Genomic DNA, 20,151 nt, shown 5'->3' on the forward strand with positions numbered 1-20,151 from the left:
ATCCCACTGCTCGGCTGCCAGGCGTGTGGAAAACCTCAGCCTACCTGACATCAGCCAGGGGGAGAACTGTCACCACTGCACCACTTGGCTATAGCCATCACCTCCCCAGTGGGTGGCCTCCTGGGTTTTCCCACTCTGTGCAAGGCTGCTGCTCTGTGGGGCTCTGCAAATATCAGTGGGCAGAGGGATGAGGGCACTGGTGGCCAGGACCCCACAGAAACAGGGAGACTCCTGCCCAGTCTGGTGCTGGGGTTGCTGAGCTACAACTTAACATGTTCCTCAGGAGCTGTCATGGGTTAAAAAATACCTTGAAAGCCCTGGGAGTGAATTTAATCTGGTGCCTGTCTCTTCTGCTAACACTGATATGAGGGAATTTCTCTGCCCCAGCCTCCCCATGAGACTCCAGCCTTGCACTCCAGCAGGAGTCCCGAGCAGGAAGGGGCTGGAGGAGGAAGGGCAGCGTGGGACGGATGCAGTGCCAGCAAAACGCCTGTCAGTGGTGGAGTGGAAAAGGAAAATTGTCTGGTCTCTCCTGCAGCCAGATGGGCTGTCACTGACAGTCCCAGCTGGAGAAGCTGAGCTCGGAGGGAAAAATCCCTGATTGCACTGGGGCCATGACGAGCCCCATCCTGCAAAACAGCCACTAACCCAGGGGTTTATAAATATCCCTGTAGACAGGCTCCCTGCTCCGGTGGGGCTATTCCAGTCCTGACACATGATCCATAGGGGCCATCGGGCACCTGGGAGAATGCCCAGACATACAAATCCGGCATGCTCTCTGTGCCCAGTCTGCTCAGCCCTGGCTGTGCTCCCCGCTGTCCTGCCCACCCCGCCTGCAGGGCTGCTGGCCACAATTCCCTGCACAGCCCTGGCCACACGCGGTGTCAGTGGCCAGCATGGCCAGGCAAACCGCGCTGGAATGTGGGTGGGACAGGAGTGACAGCCCCATCCCCTTTCTCTGCAATTCACTGGCAGTGTTGGTGCATCCCAGCCTCTGGCAGCAGCTGGCCGAGAAGCAGCACTTGCAACCAAAGTGTATCCAGCAAACCTGCAGAGTTCCCAGGTGGGATTCTTCTAGGGACAAAAAAGAAAGCTTGGCCAAAATAAAATATAATATCCTGCAGTATTTACAGCATGCAGTCTCTGGTGGGCTAGTGAGGGGAGAGCCTGTCCTTTATAAACCTGGAAAACATGCTGGAAAGACACGGAGGCACAGCGCAGGCCATGATGCCAGGGGGAGTGGCTGCAGGAATGGAGCATGGCCGGGCTACAAGGAGACACGGTCAGGTTCATCAAATGAGCAGCAGAAGGAAACACAACTCACAGCATCACCAGCCACTCCTAATTCTTATTTATCACAGCCTGGCCTCGCATATCCAGCAATGCCATCAGAGAGAACCACGAGCTCAGGCACAGGAGCCCTTCTGCACATGGCCTAAAGCAGCCGCTCTGGGGTGGGATGTGCTAATGCTTTAATCACTCACAGCAGCGGGATGGAAACGGGCATGACCAAAACCCAACGAAAACTCCAGCTGAAGATGAAAAGCTGATTTAATTAGAATGAGATAATGCAATTTCCTAGTTGACCAGAGCACCAGAGACAGCCAAGTTGAAGCAAGACCTGGCTGAAGCTTCAGTGAAACTAGAGTCGCAGAATATGCAGTTTCACCAGACTCATGATGCTCTGGGAAACTGTGACAAGCTTGTTTGAAAAGTGTGAAAGAGTCTTGGAAATGTCAAAGGATTTCAGCACCTTCTGGAGGCTGCTGGATATTTCATTTGGAAGATGCTAATTTCAGTCTTCCTTGTACTACATGATAGTAAGTGGCTTGTAACTTGAGCACGTTCTTAGTGTTTCTCTGTCACAGGACTAGTGTCTAACTTGTGCCTTTCACAGCAACTGGGAAGTTTAAAATAAATACTTTTCAATGCTTTGAGAAACACACAAGGAGGAAAAACATGACAATATACGGTGGTTTTTCTACCTGCTGTGGGTGGAAAGGAGCAAATCTGCCTCCCCTCCTCCTGTGACATTCACTTGTTAGGATCACCTGGCAGCTCCGGTCTGTCCTACCTGCTAAGGGCTAATCCAGCCTGCTGAGAGTGCCAGGTGGGAAGGACTAAAAGACATTTACAGCAGCTCTGCGCTGCTGTGCCACACCACAAGCAGCACCGGCAAAGAGATTTTTACCTCTCATTTTCCCAAGTTTCCCATTTAGAAACAAGTGACAGAGGACACACCCACCAAATGCCCAATGTCCATCAGCTATTGCTGAAAAGCCAAACAATTTCACCTCACCTGGTGCTCAGATCCTCAGCCAGCTGAGGACCAGCAGGCAGCATTACTCCTAAAACTGCCTGTAATAGAAGTTTACAACTTTCCCACAGGCCACTGCTGCCTCAGACGCTTCTCACTCCCTGCTCCAGCTACTCCTCAGTCCCACTGCTGCTACGGAGAGCTTTACATTATTCGTTGCTGGAATCACATCCAACCTGGGGCTACAGGTTCTGCAAATAAGGAGACCATCCCCTCTGGTGCCCTTTGGTTGGTACCAAATCTACCCAGCAGGCTCCAGCCGGGAGAGGAAAATCTTAATCCGAAACCCCAAGAAAAAACACATTGCAGCTAAATTAAAAAATAATAATAATAGGGGGGGGGGGGGGCGTTTCTAAAATAAAAAACTACATTACCCACAATTCACGGACGTGTGGGAGGAAATGCTGTTTTTTTGCAAAGGAGGTTTAGCTTCAACAGCTGCAGTTTAAAAGCGAAATACAGGGGGAGGGATGGGACTGGGAGAAGGAGGGAGGACAGGGCGGCGGGGGGCGCGGGGGGGCCCGGACCCGCAGCCGGTGCCGCTGGGGCCGCGGGAGCCACGGGAGCCACGGGAGCCACGGGCATGCGGCGCTCCCTGCCCGGGCAGCCGGCGGCAGCGGCCGCGCACGCCCGGGGGCAGCGAGGGGCTGCGAGGGAGTTTCTGCAAAGTTTGACCCCGTTGCCTTTTTGATGCTGCGGCGGCGAGCGGAGCGGGAGCCCCCCCGCGCCCCCCCACTCCCCCGGCGAGGCTGAGACCCGGGGCCGGCGCCGTCCCCGGGTGCGTGAATGTATTGCGGGAGAGGAAGCCTGCGGCAGCCGGGAGGCGGAGGCACCGACCCTGCTCCGCTCACCTCCCCGGGCAGCCAGCAAAGAGGCGAAGGGAAAAAAAAACCCAGCGAGAGAAGGAGCCTTCCCCCCGCCCCGCGCCGCTGCTCGCCCCCGCAGCGCAGGAGCCGGGGCTCGGCGGCGCGGCCGGGGCTCGGCGCGGCTCCCCGGGATGCTGTGACGCCCTGCGGGGCCCACGCGTGTGCGGGGCAGCCCCGCCGCCCGCCCATGAGCCCCGCCGGCTGAGCCACAGCCGGCTCGCCCGGGAGCGGCGGCAGCAGCGGCGGCAGGAGGAGGAGGAGGAGGGAGAGGAGGAGGAAGATCGGACACCCCTGCGGAGAGCTGCTCGCCGAGGAGGAGAAGGAGGAGGAGGAGGAGGAGGAAGGGGAGCGGCGGGGACGGCGCCCCCCGGGCCGGTGCGTGGCGGGGGATGTCACGGGCGGCGGTTCCGCGGCGCTGAGCGGGCGCGGAGCGGCGCGGCCCCGGCGGGCGCGGGGGAGGCTCCATCGCCGCCTGCCCCGCTGCGCTCCCGGAGCCGCCGGCCCCACCGGCACCGCGGTCGGTTCCCTCTGCGTCCGGCTATTTCTAAGGGGAAGAAAAAAAAAAAAAAAAATTAATCCCCAAAGCCCAGACATCGCTGGCAGAGGAGCCTCCAGAATCGGAGATTTGGCGACTTTTTGCATTTTCCAGCCGTCGTTTCTTTCTGTTATTATTGTAATTTTGCGCGAAAGGAAGTTATGAACAACTGCAAGTCAGGAAGTGGAAATCCACACCGGTTGTGACAAGCTGGAGCTAAAAACTATTTCATTATTTATATAGATGTGTCTATCAACATTCTGCTTTTCATCCAAAGAATAAAGGGAAATACCGGCTGGTCCTATGTTTGACGGTGAATGACAGACTGCATCTGAGCAAAAGAAAGGACTAAATATATCAGCTAAGAACACCACCGTTATTTATTGAACTCAAGAGACTTTTTTTTTAACCCAAAGGCTGTTTGAGCAAGAGATTTAATGGGTCATTAAAAGGGGAAAAAAATTTAAAGGCCCTTTTGCTTCTGAAGCGCAGCTAACCTCAAAAATAGAAGCAGTACTTGTAAGACAGATATTCAAATTAAGGCTTTACATGATGAATTTTCTATCCTATGGATATCAGTTTTGAAATTACAAACCAAGAAGATCTGTAATTGATCTAGCACCAGATAATTTCAATGCCTAATATTCCCCAGGATTGCTGGAGTACCCTAGGAGCTGCGTCAGACTGTACTCGGGGTATGCCATGGGCTGTATTCAGAGTATTAGCTGCAAATCCAAAGTTTTCCGGGAAAGTATTTCGGTGATTGAAGTCAAAGCCTCCATTGATCCCATTCCCACCAGCATTGACGAGTCCTCCAGCGTGGTCCTGCGCTACCGGACCCCTCACTTCCGAGCCTCTGCGCAAGTGTTGGTGCCCCCTCTTCCCAAGAAGGAGACCTGGATCGTGGGCTGGATCCAGGCTTGCAGCCACATGGAATTTTACAATCACTACGGGGAACAGGGAATGTAAGTATTTCCAAGAGCGTGTGCGGTGCGTTTGCCTAGAGGGAAGAGGGAGCGGGAGGACCATGGCCTGCTTGGGAAATAGTGGATTAAGCCAAAAATTATAATCCATATTTGAAAACCCAGCCCCTCTGAAACTTAACAGGACTTTCTCGTGTGATTAAAATACAGGAGAGCTTGTCCCTGCCCTTTTAAAGGAGTAGTGGGAATTTGCCCAAGCCCCAGCAAAACCCCACTTGTTCTGGTAGGAACCCAAAAGCAACACTATTTCACAACAGCTTTTGGGCTGCACAGGGGATCCTGAAACCCTGGGGGCAGCCCTGCCATGACAGGCACCCCTGCTTTGATACGTGTTTGACACGAGTGGTTCTCCTGACCTCCAGCTCCTCTTGCCTGCATCCCTCCCCATCCCAAAACTGCGCATTGAGGAGCCCCAAGGAGAGCCAAGGGCTGCCACTTGTGGCACGGAGCCGTCCCTGGAGTGCTGTGCTGCTGCTGCTGCAGTGAGCTGTGGCTGGGAGCTCAGTAGCCCACCAGCTTTGGGAGCACATTTAACGTCACGGGAGGAATCCTGCTTGCTTTGCCCACGGTAGCAGGCAGCCCACAGGGAAAGCACAAGCTGGATTTAACCCATTGGTAATTAAACTATCTGCATCACCTTGGAGCAGGGCGCAAATTTCACGTTACCCTCCTTATGGGTAATGTGAAAGGGAATATATAGGTATATGTGAGAGGTGGGAGGAATCCAGGGGCTGTTTGCACACCAAAAATCCCCACGTTACAGGTCAGACAGTCATAGTGAGACAGGAATGAGTCAAATCAGAATGTCACCTCCCTGCCAGGAAAAGTCATCTCTCCCCAGTCCCCCACCAGATTGTTCTCCAAACATTGCAGGCTTTGGCCCACAGCTAAGGCAGCCCCAGCACCTGATCCCCAAATGCCTGCACAGAACAGCAATTCTGCAACTCACGGTGCTGGGCAGCACCAGGTGCAGCCTCCTGGCGCAGCAGAAATGTGTCTGTCCAGCCACGGGGACAGAACCTGACCGCAGAGCCAGTGCTGGCAGATGGGTCAGTGGCTGGAGGTGCTGATGCTGCCCAGCCTCTGGGGGTGAGGGAGGAAGGACGAGAAGGTCAGGTCTGAGCAATCCTCTCCCTGCTCATCCTGAGTGCTCCGAGTCAGGGGGATGCTGGCTCAGCCCCTGAGGGTCAGTCTGGGCGGCTTAAAAAATCCCTGAATGAGGAGTGCTGAGGGAGGAGGGGGACACGGGGGGCTGGGGAGCAGGACAAGCTCTGACTTAATGCAGCGCCTTCCTGACGGCCCGAACATCTGCACGCACAGCCCGGCCCTCCTTCCCTCCCCGCTGCCTCTAAGCCCCGCCGAGGACACGGGTTCAGCAGCTCGGCATCACACGGATAGGCTGCAAGATGTGGACCAGAGGGAAGGGCACGGGAGGAGCAGCCCGAAGCGACAGGCTGCCCCCCTCCTGTCCCCGTGTCGCCTCTCTGCTCAAGCAGAAAGTGCCTTGAGAAGCGAACTGGCACCTGGCAAACACCAGCAGTGCAGACCGGCTGATCCTGATTTTAAATGTACTTACAGCAGGCCCGAAATCTGTAGGCTTTTTGGCTCCGAAAGCATCTTTAGCAAGGACAATTTGTTGCTCAGATGTTCCCAATTCCAGGCCTTTGGGATTTGCATGTGTAATTCTCAGGCTCATTTAGGAATCCTGTCTTTAGTGACCAGCTGCAAAGGAAAATAGAAAAGTGCACTTTGTATAAATACAGCTCAGATGCACTGAAATAGAGAGGACTGGGCACAGAGTGATGCTGCCTGTGCTGCTGTGGGCTGCAAACCTCTGTGTGGCCTTTCATTTCCCTGCACCTGAGTTTCCCTGTGCTTAAAATGAGAACTTGGTACAGTCTGCCCTTGCTGGAATGTTTTGGGACAAAAAACCAAAAAAGGAGTATCTAGTAGCTGCTGCTGTAAACAGGTAGAATTAAACACTGCAGCTATGTATGAGAGCTTTTAGCCAGAAAATCATGGAAACAAAGATTTTTCCCTAGGAGGTTCATTGACATTTAACTGATACCAAAATAAAAAGTTACCCAAACACAAGCGGGAATTGGTCTGTTCCTGCACTCTCTTTCTATAGACTCATTGCCATCTGAAGGCTATAAATAAAGGCATTTAGGAGGAAAGGCCTCTTCAATGCCATTGAAACATGGGCTTGGAAGACCTTTACAGAGAGAGAGAGGACACAAACCTAAGAGAAAGGATGGGCCAAGGCTTTAGCTGGTGTAACTGGATGTAATCCCACTGACCTCCACAGAGCTGCATCAATAGATGCCAACAGAGTCCCAACTTTCCATAATTCAGGAGAGGCTACTGCCACATCTATGTTTTTAATCCCTGTGGTGACCGGCAAACAAAAAACTCCAAATAATCAAAAATCAGTCAGCCAACTGAAGCACCAATACTTACAGCAGGCTTTGGATTAATTTTTCACTCCTCTGCTGGGAAGTTGTTAGCTGTGCATAAGCTGGCCATTACATTGAGGATGGAAACAGCTGAGAAATACTGGAGCAGATGGAGCTGTGCATAATGCTGCTATAGGGATGGGAGCTACGGAGGGGATAATTTAGACACGCACGTTTAAAGTGGCACTGACAATTTGGGGGCTAAATGCAGCATTTTTAAATGTAAAGGGAAAGAATTAAAGCTCAGATAACCCATAAATGCTGGCATTACTTTACATGTGAGTCGGTAGATGCTGCAGGGAACATTAAGACCCCCAGGATGAGGAGGTGGATGTGCTTTCTGACCCCTCTCTGTGCAGGACTGGGGCAAACTCCTGTTCACCCCGTGGCTGGTATTGCTGCTCCTCCCATGCAGGATTTTACCCTTGTCCTTAGAGAACAATGCTGCTTTGCAGAGGGAGACATCAGGATCAGGCCAGAGCCGTGACCTGTGCAGGAGCAGTTGGACCAGGTCCCTGCTGGCATCTCCCAGGGTGGGTGCTGGATTCTGCACCTGTGTCAGCGGCTGGGCCATGCTGGAATGGCATTATCCAGCTCCTTCATCTCCATGGAGATGTGCAAGAAGCGGTGCAGATGGAGATACGCAAAAGAGAGAGATAAATAAATTGGAGTTGGAATATGATCAGGCAAGAATCTGGAGAAGTTTCATGTGGATGTTTCTCCCCCTGGAAGGCCCAGTGGAGCACTTGCATCATTACACCATCACTTCATCTTACCAGGCATCTCTCCCTGGTGAGATTAAATCTTCCATGCCCTGCAGCAGGGACACAATGAACTCAACTTGTCAAGAGAATAAACCCCCAGTCCCCAGGAGGGAGGACAAAATCAAAATTCACCAAAAAACTCACAAGGGTATCTCTTCCAAAGGAAGTGAAGGGAGGTCAGTTCACTGTGGGAATTTACCCCTCAAGGGATTTAGAGGAAAAGGCTTTGCTGCCCTGGAATGGCCCCTGGCTCTCACCTGTGCTGTGAGCACCCAGTGTAGCCCAGTTACACAGGCTGTCCAGTTGGACTTGAGTCTGCTCCCCTAAACCAGCAGAAATTGTTCCCTTTTTCCTAATGCCAGTTTTGTGCTAGTTTTACTCCCTGACCCAGCCATCAAACGCTGCTGCTGGTTCAAGAGATGCAGGAACACGCAGCTGGAGGGTGGGAGGAAGAGGGACCACAACAGCACAGCTCTGTCAGCTGGGGAACAGCATCTTAAATTTCCTTCCTGTTCTTCCTTCTAACCCTGCCTTGACTTGCCTGACGTGCTGGAGTAGGTGAGAGAGGCACTGTAAAGGAGAATTTAAAATTAAGCAGTTCTGGCTATCAGGTTTTCTTTCTCTCAGTGAGTCCCCAGTGCAGGCCAGTGGTGGAGGGAGGCAGGAGCAGGGATGTGAAATGCCTGAGTTTTACTGCACCCACACATGGCCCTGGTCCCTGCACCAAGCAGGGGCTGTGTCCCAGAGGGGCTGCTCTTATTTAGGGAGCTGCTGGAGAGGAAGGTGTTGGAAAGCACAAGGTTATGCAAGTCCATCTGGCCTGTGACTAATTAGGAGCTGCCTTTAAGCAATTAGAGCTGAGGATGCAATAGTACCTGGTGCCTGTCTGAAAAGGTTAACTGGATGTATCCACACTGCTGGCTGCCCAGGGCTGGAGGCTGCTGTGCTGGGTTTGCTGTCACTGCCCTGGTGGGTGCTGTGGGACAGACATCTGGGAGCTCAGGATGAGCTGGGGGATTCGTTCTGTGTGACAGAACAGGAAAGAAGTGTCTGAATGAGGACTGGGAAGCTAAAACCTACATAAAGCTGCTTGGCTGTCAGCAGCAGGGCTCCGGTTGTACCACAAGAAATAGCTCAAAGTTCCTTCTGGTAGCAAGAAGACATTTGTTAAGAGAGGTTTCTTGGCAGCTCCAGTCTCTGGCAATGCCCAAACTGACTCTGGAGGTTTCAGAAGAGGCAGAAACAGGCTTGTCACTGTTATAAGCCAGAACCTACTGATCTTGGAGCTGATCAGTGAATCCACGAAACCAGATAGCTTGGTCTCTTTTCATGCCTCTTTCCTGCTATTGTCAGCAAAGTGTTTACTGGGCACTTTCTGGTCTCTCCTTGGCTCGACACTACCAGAGAAAGATGCTGATGCAGCCAAAGATCATTCCACAGCATTCTTTCCAAAATCATCCAGTTGTTGGCATATTATTCAACGTGGACATGCTCTGCAAGCAGAGGCTGCCAGCCTGGCTGGCACAGAGGCTTTGCTGTAGCACCAGGCAAGGGGCAACCGCCAGCAGCAACCACCATGCAGCCTCTGCTCCGCTCATGGATCATCACGAGGCCTCGTTTTTCTGCTCATTCCAAGCTGTGCAGCTCAGGCATGATTGTTTTGAAACCCTGGGGTTAACCACACTGGCTAGAATTAGGCACAGCGTGCTCTGTGATGAAACACAGGCTGGTTTCTCCTTCCGTGTTCCTGCCCACGCCTTTCCTCAAGCTGGGTGCCCTCCTGGACCACCCTGAGCCCAGCCATGCTCATCTTTCTCCTGGGATGCTGCAGGCTCTGCAGGCACCATCCTGCTTTCAGCATCCTGCCCAGGCCCCAGACACAGCTCCACCTTGGTGCTCTTGCTTAAACCCTGGGCAAATCCATACTGACCTGGGGCACTGGGAATGAAGATGGGGACAAGCAGGTCTTAGAGGACTGAGCATACTCTACCAGATTCTCCTGCCATTCACCCACCAGCTCTGATCTGATTTAGCTGGAGCAGCCCAGGAGGATTATCACCCTCTGTAGCATCTCAGCTCCCTCTGGTTTGGCACCTCTGTACCTGCAGAGATGCTGTGGCTGCACCACTCCTGTCACCTCAGAGTCAACCTCTGGGACACTGTCACATCTCATCCCTGGGTGACAGCCAAGCTGAGGACTGGCCACTGTCTGAATGGAAAGTAATCCTAAACCAGCTCCTGAAAGGGAGAGAAGAGCCCCCAGATGGGGTTTCAGAGCTGGGTTATGCAGTGGGAAGGGGTGGGGGCTGCAGAGCGCGACCTCCACTCATCCATCAGCGAGGGCTGGGTCACCCAACATCCCCAGAGCCTTCTGGAGCCTTCCCGGGGCCTTCCCCTGCTCAGCTCCGCCTGAAGGGCGCAAGGGGTGGGGAGCCAGGATGACTCCGGTTTGCAGAGCAGAGTGTATAAACATCTCTGCAGTGCACAAGGGTCCTGGCAGGACTGCTCAGGGATCTCCTTTTGGCTGCCTTCACTAAAAATTTTCTTCCAGGGAAAGGACTCCCTCTGCCTGCTGGCGATGAGCTCGGGAGGAAGGGATTGCTGCAGCTGCGGTGCCGTAGCGGACAGCAGCCTGTAAATCTGTGCAGGGAGATGTTGTGCTTGCATAACCCCTGCTCCTGCGGCTCAGAGCATCCCTGCATCCCCCGGTCCTGACGCTCCCAGCATCCCTGCAGCCCCCGGGGCACCCCACGTCCTGTCTTGCACTTCATCTCCCACTGGGGAGGTGTTTGCCAGGACCCCCTGCTTGCATAGAAAAAATATAAATGAAACCTTTAAATCCCCCACGGTATCCTCTAGCCAGAGCTAGACACAGCTAAGTGCTGAACGATCCAGCGGGTACAAACATGGAGGCACTTCACGGTCATTAACTAATTAACAGTCAAAACAGCCTTATGAGACAGTCACATCAGTCCTGGCCAGAGCAGCTCATCCCAAAGCTGTGTAAGAGCCAGCCAGGCCAACGAGTACCCCCAGCCACAGCCTCCTCTGCAATCAAGGGGCTATTTTAAGCTGCAGCACCAGACTTATGAAAGGCTTGGACAGTCACCCTGTCCCTGACGAGCCTCAGGGCGTCCCCTCTGTGTCTCTCCAAGATAAATAATTTCCCATGTCCCAGCCTGCAGCAGGGAGCCACAAGGCTTGGGGGACTGGAGCACAGCCAGTCCCATGGCGGGGTCAGGTGCAAACGCCACTGCTGCTGCCACCCCATCCCTTCTGCCACCTTGATGGCTGGGACATCATCCCTGGGTGGTGGGGAGTGCTGATTCATGAGCAAGAGGGAGAAGGTACATGAGAGCCACCTCTGCCAGCCTGGTTTGTGAAAGACTGTCCTTAGAACAGCTGGTGTGCACTGCGCAAGTGATCTGTGGTTGTGCTGTCTCCGAGCAAACATCCAACCCTTCTTTTGAGACATTTACTGCAGTTTCCTTCTATTGGCAAATCTAATCTTAAAAATTAAATTAGAATTTAATGAAAAAACCCACTCCAAGTTGTGCATCAGCAGTACAAGGTGACAGGGAACTGTTTTCACTTACATTCTTGCTAGAAACACTGACCTTTCTGTCCCTCTCGCAGGTGACCGGCGTGGGCAGTTTCACCAGCAGCTCGACCTCGGGCTCTCTGATTACTGTAACACCATCCCCAGCCCAGAGCCTGCTGTGCAGCCCTCAAGCTGGGTCCTTCCAAGGGCTGGAGGAGGATGGGTTACACTTACAGTGCCAGGCAGACAGCGGGGAGGGACAGTGGCTCATCCAGAGAGAAATTTAGGGGATGAATGGATTGAGAGCAAGCCTGATGAGAAGGATGCTTTTAATGGCAGGGATGAGCTCTTTGAGCAGGATGGCACGAAGGGCACAAATTCCAGTAAAAGCTGGAGAGAGAATGCATCCACAGCTCTTCTGTCTCCTGTCTAAAGTCTGGCATGTTTCTAAACTAATTAATTAATGCATTGTCCATAATTTGCTATTGATCATGGCAGGTCAAGTTGGGAGCTTCCAGATCTACTGGATGGTAAAATCCAGGCCATCAGTGACTCAGATGGAGTGAACTATCCCTGGTATGGGAACACCACAGAAACCTGCACCATCGTGGGTCCCACCAAGAAGGAGTCCAAGTTCAACATCAGCATGAACGACAACTTCTACCCGAGCGTGACGTGGGCGGTGCCCGTCAGCGAGAGCAACGTGGCCAAGCTCACGAGCATCCACCGGGATCAGAGCTTCACCACCTGGCTGGTGGCAACCAACACGGCCACCAATGAGATGGTGACCTTGCAGACTATCAAATGGCGCATGAGGCTGGGCATCGAGGTGAACCCCAGCAGGCCCCTGGGGCAGCGTGCCAAGCTGCAGGAGCCCTCTGCTCAAGAGCAGCCCCAGGTCCTTAGCAAGAATGAGCCAATACCACCCAGTGCCCTTGTCAAACCCAATGCCAATGATGCTCAGGTACTCATGTGGAGGCCAAAGGATGGACCACCACTTGTGGTGATACCCCCAAAACATCGATAATACACACCTGGCGTCCCGGCACCGGAAGGGAGAAAACGAAACCCGAAGCAAAACAATCACTTAGGTATTAGGATACACACGTATAATCTGAGCAAAATCAAAATGCACTTTTTATTCATTCAACAAATGCAACCATTCTACCTTCTCCCATTGGGACGGATTTCACTGTGCTAAAGCTAAAGAGGAGACCTTGGACTGGGTCTGTCTCATCACTGGATTCCTAAGGGAAGAAACTAACACTGATGTCTATCCTATAGCTTTTTTTTTCTTCCCTACTTTAGTTCCCGTTTGAACTTCAGTCTCATTAGCTTGTCCAGAACTGCCCAGAACAATAAGAACATTTTATTTGGGATTTTAAGAATTATTTTTTTTTTCTTTTTGGTTGAGAACGAAACAAGTTCCTGGAGCAAAAAGTTGACTATTTAAGATGAGGTATTTTTTTTTAAGCTGTAAGGTTCTGAGTTGCAAATCCAAGTCATGCGGCCTTATGTAGACTTTGCTTTGCATTGCCAAACTTTTGCCTTAAAGCTATGTTTGAAAAAAACCAACAACAACACCGCCAGGCAGAATGTCCTTTCTACAGAATTTTGGAGAAAAAGTTTTGGAACAAGGAATAGATTGTCAGCATGGGCTGATGGATGAAAAGGGCATGAAATTGGAAGAAGCCAGAAAATCTTCCTCTTTTCAAAACCTGGAACAAGGAAGCACGGAAATAATCTCAGTTTCAAAGCAATGCAAATAACAAACCTGCTGTCGGGTGGCTCTTGAGGGGGAGCTCCCAGGCCATCTCCCTGCTTTGCAGGAGGGGTGGGAAGCTCCTCGTTGCTGTTCACCCGTGGTGATTGCAGCCTCCCGTTAGCAGTTTAATATGGAATAACCTCACAGCTGGAATTGTGGCCCTGGGAGTCAACACCAATGGGGGGGGGGGATGTCCCACTGGGTTTGTCTTTAGGACACACAGTTGTTTTCCCAGCTAGCCCACAGTCCCACCTTCTCATGGGTAAGAGCCAAGGGCTCGTGTGCCTGCTGTTGTTGGGTGAAGCCCTGTTGCCCCATTTGCCCGTGAAATCCCAATGATGGTGCTGTACGAAGAGCAGGATGTAAAAAGGATCCTTCTGAGGCCACTGGAGACACACAGGTGTCAGTGAGGGCAGATCTTACCTACCGAGTCTACCCAGCAAGATCTGTAGCTCAGGAGCAGCCGCGTCTGGAAGTAACAGCACCCATTCCCGGCAAACACAGCAGCGACAGCTGTGGAAAACTCTTCCTTCTGTGGTAATGAATCACATTGGGATCAGTAGATAATTTTCTTGCCAATGACCTCACAATCTACCTGACTGTCAGGAATGAGGTACAGACAGGACCTTGACACCGTCCCTGTCTGTCATGGCACAAACATCCATTGTAGCAAAGGGTAACGCACGAGAAGGTGCAGGCAGGGCAACACCTGAGCCTTGGGTGTGGATCCTCAGTGAGGAAGGAGCATTTGGAGGAGGAGGTGAAATCTGTAGGTTTTAATGAGGACCAGATGGCTTCTGAGATAACCAGATGCTCTTCTGCAGAGGAGGGTGAAGCAGAAGAGCCGTTTGAATGGGAGGGTTTGAAGGCAGAGGAAGTTCTGTGGTAGAGGTGGCATCTGGAGGCCAGGGCACAGGATGGGGAGTGGAGGATCTGCCCTGCTCCAGCACGTGGCCCGAGGCAGATCACTTCCCTCTGCAGCTCCTTCCCCCAGAAAACATTTCTTCCTCTGTTAACGACTTGCCTCAAGAGCTGGCGCTAAGGAGAGTTCTGCATGCCAGGTACAAGTCTGGCCCTGCTGAGCTGGTCTGAACAGGTCTCACAACCCCACACACGCTGCTCAAAAGGCTCTCCCCTCGGAGAGGCACCAATTAGCTGCTATTCCCATCCTCATCTTCCACACGGGACGTTACCAGCAAGAAATTCTCCTTCCTCACTTCCCCACAGCCACACCACCTCCTTTGGCAACAGGTTCAACATCAGCCCCTGCCCAGGAAACGCACGCCCAGAAGTTGTGTCCCCCACCAAGACAGCCTCAAACCAGCAAACAAGGATCCTGGGGCCCTGCAGCCATTCCCCTGTCTCCAGGGGAGCCCAACCTCCTCCATCCACCGGCTTTCAGAGATGCTCAGCCATGGAGCTGCTCCTTTCCACAGGCAGAGCTCCGAGGTGGAGGTCCAGCTTGCAAATGACTGGACTGGATCAAACCCAAATCCACGAGCCAAAGGGTGCCTAAATCTCGGCTTTGGGACTATAAAGGATGAAGCTAGGGAGACTTGGACTTGCACAGTCACTCTCTATGTTAAACTCCGTTTTCTTATCTGGATTCAGATCCAACTATAGCTCTACTGGCACAGCCCTTTGGGACTTGTCTGTATTTTCTCCGAGGCAATACATGCAGAAGAGGACAAATGGTGAGCTGTGGGTGAATAGCTGATCATGCTCTCATGCATCTCGGCTGCTGCTGAGTCCCATGGGTGGGAGCAGAAGGGGGATTTGTGTCTGGTATTCACTTTGTCTCCAGGTGCTGAGTACTTACAGTTCTCACTGATGTCAGCATGGGTCAAAGGAATTGGACCCAGTTGTCTTAATTAGCTGCACGAAGGAATTCCAAGGAAAGATTTCTTCTCAGTCACCAAAAACCACATTCAGGGAACACCTACGTCCTTTTCCACTTAGCTTTGTGTTGGACTTAGTCTCCCAGTGCATTAAGTAAATCTGGTTCCTCCTATTCCCTCTACCTGGTGGACTGGATACATCCATGCAATTTGATAGTAACCTCCTGGCTAATTTGTCCTGTTGCACTGAACGGACCCAGCTAAGCAGTAAATACAAAATTCAAATTTCATGTTGGGGTCGGCTTTGCATGGACTCCTCCCTTCCCAAAGAATGCCTTTATCCCGTGCCTAGGTCGAAATGTGCCCCTTCACCTCCATTTGCATCACCAGACATGGCATAGAAAGTGATGCTGCCTCTTTTGAGATTTCATGCGTTGCGATTGAAAGTGATGTTTTTCCAATGCTGCTTCATTACAAAACTGATGGGGACAGATTGTCTATAACAGGAAGGATGGCTGGAAGTAACAGGGGCTCTAGACACCACTGTTGCTATGGCTGGTTACTGGCCACGTGGTTAGAACAGGGATTGACAGGGTCCCAGTGGGGACTTAAATGTCTGGGGACCCAGGGCAGAGTGGTAAATGAGCAGAGGTAAATCAAGCTTCTCCGGCAGCTTTTTGCAGAACCAGGAATACACAAAGGATACGCTGGGAAGGTGTTGGGGCACCGACACGGGATACACGGATGAGCGTGAGGGTGTCTCTGCCTCACCCTTCCCATCAGCGATGCTCTCAGCTCTTTGTAGACCCGGATCCCCACAGGGGCTCAGAGTGCAGCCTGGCCATCCCCGTCAAAGCCCCGTCGTGGCCCAGGGTGGGAAGCAGCCCTGGCCCAGAGCCTCACCTGCACCCAGGGCCGGGCAGGGGCTGCCGAGCACAGCCAAGGCAGTGAGCGGGCCGCGGACCTCGTGGCTCTCCTTCCCTACCCTTGACACCGAGATGAGCGTGGGAAGAGAGGGGCAGCCCCTCGGGGAGCCAGTGCAGACCCTCAGCAGCCCTGGGGAGGGGTAGAGACCTGCCGAGCCGGCGCCAGGCGGGGTCCAGCCCGGGGGGAAGGCGAGGGCACCGCCGTCCCTCCTGCCCTGGCTCCCGGCGCAGCAATAAGAATCGTCCTTGGTCTTGCAGAGATACTGTGAAAACAAAACCAAGATGTACCGAGTCTGGACACTTACAGAGATGTAAAAAACAAAACCCTGCTTTTATAACAGACAGAGAAATAAAGTGAAGTTTTCAAACGCGTCTGCCTGGAGTCGTTTGGGCGGTGGCTGTTTTTAAACGAATGGCTCTGCGCTCGCGTTTCGAGGCAGCGATAAGCACCCTATTTACCACCAGTTCTCCCTCCGTGTCAGCTCTTAGGCTGCAGCAGACAGACCCTGGAGGTTTATGGTAAAAACACCACCAACATCCTGCACTTTTCATCCGCAGGCTGCTGCGCATCTCGGGCGGCCGGAGCCGGGCCGGTCGGCGGCTCAACTTCCGCACATTTTGGTTTCCTGACGCCGTTTGCTTATTTAGCAAAAGCCGGGTCAGATGTTCGCTGAAAATACCACATCTGGAGAGCGGCAGCAGCGCAGAGCCCTGGGCAGAGGAGAGCGTGAAAGCTGCTGTAGTCCCTGACTGGTTTTCAAACACCACCTGTATTCATTCCATTATTCACTGCCCGCCTCCGAAAATTTTCACGTTTAGGTTTTGTTTGCTTTCCAGTAAAGAAAAGTGCTGACATGAGTTCTGGAGAGCGGGGGGTTCCTGGCCAAGCGGCCAGCACAGCTCCAGTGCTGATCCCTTAAATCCACAGGGCCCCACTGGCACCTTCCAGCTCTGTGCTCCAGCTCCTCCTGCCACAGCCCGACCCCACTGCAGGCTCCCGTCCCACCGGCTGTGCCCAAGCAAGACACAGGTTTCTCCTTTTGACATTTTTTTGCTCTTTCAGAAGTTCTGCTGCTCTCTGATCCAGCCGGCAAAGCAGCATCAAAGCTTCTCCAAAAAGCACCAGAGCAAAGACCTGCTCCGTCTGCTGTGGTACCAGTGCTGTGGCAGTGACACACACCCAAGTGCAGGAGGGGAAGAGGAGGAAGGAAACTCCCGGCTCGAGAAAAGGAATGTGCAGGGATGGAGCCTGAGCAGGGGAGAGGACAGATTCTGAGTGGGATTCCTTTCCACAGTGGAAACACTCCAGCCTCATCTGTTGATAGCAGGTTAAATTTGGATGCCCCAGTTTTGGAGGGAGGGAGGGGTGGCGAGGGGACACCAGCCAACTCACAGCTGCTTTGGTGAGATCCTGAAAAAGCCGAAAGCACCCGGTCACTTCTCTCTGCACAGGGACACTGGGAAAGCCCCTGCGAGGGATGAGAAGGACAGAGGGAAGGTCATGGGCTGCTGGAGCCCCGTTCTGGTGCTTCAGGTAACACCAATCCTTGACTGCAGCACATCTCAAACTTCACCTTTCTACAAGTTTTGTCCCTTGGCTTTGTAATTTTCTAACCTCAGTTCTAAGCAGACTGAGGCAACAGTTCCTTAATTTGAAGAAATCCTCTGACCTCCACAGTTCCTGCTTGAAACTCTGCAGGGACTTTCCTCTGCTGATGCAAATCAGGTTTTGTTCCCTATTTCTTCTCTCACATCTCCTTAAGCTGTTCATGCGCAGCAGCTGCAATACTCCTTTCATTCCTTCATGTTTTCAAGTTTTAAAGCAAAACATTTTTAGCAATGCCCTGAAGAACCTTGAAGCACCTATTAAAAATAAAATAAAAATACAGTGTCATGAGCTGACACCTGATTTTATAACAGAGCTCCTCAAAGAACCTGCATTGAGATTCCTGGGGCTGCCTTTAGTAACTTTTGTAAACTGGTCTCCACAAAGCTTTTGGTTACAGAGTCCTGGCAAAAAGGATTTCCTGGGGGGGTGGTGAGGCCCTGGCACAGGGTGCCCAGAGCAGCTGTGGCTGCCCCATCCCTGGAAGTGTCCAAGGCCAGGTTGGACGGGGCTTGGAGCAACCTGGGATCAGTGGAAGATGTCCCTGCGTGGCAGGGGGTGGAATGAGATGGGCTTTAAGGTCCCTTCCCCCCCAAACCATCCCATGATTCTATGAAGAACCCAAACATGGGAGAGCAGCACTGGAGTCAGGTCTGACTCAACCATGATTCATAACTTTGGGGTTGTCCCACATTTCCCTCTCACCTGAAGAGAGGTTCTATGAGGAGCCCTGAGCGAGAGCGACTGCAGCACCCTGCTCTGAGAGAGGGTGATGCAGGGGGGTTCACTGCTCCTGTCCATGCTGGGATGGGTCCGTGAGGAGGCAGGACTGCAGCCCAGGCTGGAGCAGCAGGAGTGGAGCCCCAGCACTTGGGCTTATCTCCTGTGCAGGGAACACACAAGTCCTGAAACAGGCACTGGCAGCACAGAGCCTGCATGAGATAAGGGCAGGCAGGGGAAGTCCTGGCTCTGCAGCAGGGACAGACACACGTTGGCAGAGAAGGAGCTTTGTGACCTACTGGGAGCTGCAGGAAAAGGAGGTGGGGATGGGGTGAGGTGAGGAATGTGCTGAGCGTGACCACAGAGCCCCTGGGGAGTTGAGCCCACGGACACAGGAGGTGTGCAGAGCTGGAAGATGTATCGACACATCCAAGCTCATCCCTGGGAGAGGAAGAGTCATGGGGTCACAAAGGTTGGAAAAGACCTCCAAGGTCACGGAATCCAACCTTTGATTAAACACTCCCGTGTCAACTAAACCAGAGCACTGAGTGCCTGTTCTCCATGGCTGCAAGAGCCCAGAGCCTCGTGGCTGCGAGAGGGAGGACAGGGATGGACTCACTGCTGACTGAGGGCTGCTCATCCCTGTGAGCCACAGGCGCCTCTCCCCAGCCCCTGGGGCTCCACACGACATTTATCTAGGAACAAAACCTTCCCTGGCACTCCCAGACTCGCTCATGCCAAAGCCTCATGCAGGATTATTTTCCCTTGTAAGCAATGCTGGAAGCAATGCATGAGGGACACATGAAAACTAAGAAGGGATAAATAAAATGTCACTTCAGCCTCCAAGCCTGGACACGTACATGGCTGAGGGGAGAAGGGAGCTCTGCTCCACAATGCTGCCAGGGACAGAGACCAGTGCCCCGATTCCTGGGCAAAGGAGTGGCAGGAGAGGCAGTGCCACCACCTGCCTTCACCTTTCCACAGCCTTGCTCCCTACTCCCAGCATCTGGAGCAAGGGAATGTTCCACACCACTTTTCCAACCTCCATCTCTCACAGGGATCCTACTCATCCCTGAGATTCATCCCTCCCACACCTGAGCACACCACGGCAGCTCCCGGTCAGGGCTGAGCAGCCCTTCCTGCGCAGGACGGTCGTGGCAGGAGCATGCTCTGGTTTCCCCCACAGAGCATCGCCAGGATTTTGGCCAGGGACACGTGAGCCCTGCCCGTGGCAGGAAGGTGGCCACGAGGGACAGGCAAGCCAAGGGATATAACCCAGCAGCACAGGATGAACTCCAGCTCTGCCATCCCGTCCCAGCTTGACAGCAGCAGGAAGCCACCGGCGTTTGTCCTCTGGTCGCCTCCACACTGTGGCACAGAAGGGTCAAAGGAATGATGTCCTTCCCTTCCCAGGCCACAGAACCAGACAGAGGGATACAGCCAAGACCATATTTTTAAATACCAAGCATTATACAGCAAAAACCTTTCGAACATGAGATTTAAGTAATTTTTTTTCTGCCTCTGTGACAAAGCTATGGGTTTGCCTTTTTTTTTTTTCCCAGAAGAAGCTCTTTTCTTTGTTGCTCTTTTAGCCTTCAAGGAAGCAGAAATCCCTGTTTTGGTCTCCCCACAGGTTTGGGGAGATCCTCTCTGTGCCTGAGGCTCGCCTCTGCCCACCAGTGACACCATCCCTAGTGCTCTGCCATAGCAGAGCCCTGCCAGCACTCGGCTTCCCGCTGCCTTGAGGCCACAGCGTGGTCTCAGGGGAGGGGAAAGTATGTGTGCTTTCATTAGAAATAATTAAGACCTTGCCTTTGATAAAAGCCTTGGAAGA

At 52.9% G+C, this 20,151-nt stretch overlaps 1 protein-coding gene across 1 annotated transcript; it reads left to right on the plus strand.

Moving 5' to 3' along the window:
• Positions 1-3,688: 3,688 nt before the first annotated feature.
• On the plus strand, positions 3,689-16,363 carry FAM78A (family with sequence similarity 78 member A). The gene is made up of 2 exons (XM_048325628.1): positions 3,689-4,683; positions 11,961-16,363. Exons 1-2 carry the CDS (start codon positions 4,421-4,423, stop codon positions 12,487-12,489), a joined length of 792 nt encoding a protein of 263 aa, XP_048181585.1. The 5' UTR covers positions 3,689-4,420; the 3' UTR covers positions 12,490-16,363.
• The last annotated feature ends 3,788 nt before the right edge of the window (positions 16,364-20,151 follow it).

The sequence above is a fragment of the Corvus hawaiiensis genome, chromosome 21 (assembly GCF_020740725.1).
Source record: "Corvus hawaiiensis isolate bCorHaw1 chromosome 21, bCorHaw1.pri.cur, whole genome shotgun sequence".
Classification (NCBI taxonomy): domain Eukaryota; kingdom Metazoa; phylum Chordata; class Aves; order Passeriformes; family Corvidae; genus Corvus; species Corvus hawaiiensis.

Bases quoted from the DNA above. Each gene is read 5' to 3' on its own strand.
- FAM78A (XM_048325628.1), top strand. From the start codon at position 4,421: ATGGGCTGTATTCAGAGTATTAGCTGCAAATCCAAAGTTTTCCGGGAA. The intron at 4,684-11,960 runs GTAAGTATTTCC...TGATCATGGCAG, and splicing joins CACTACGGGGAACAGGGAAT to GTCAAGTTGGGAGCTTCCAG.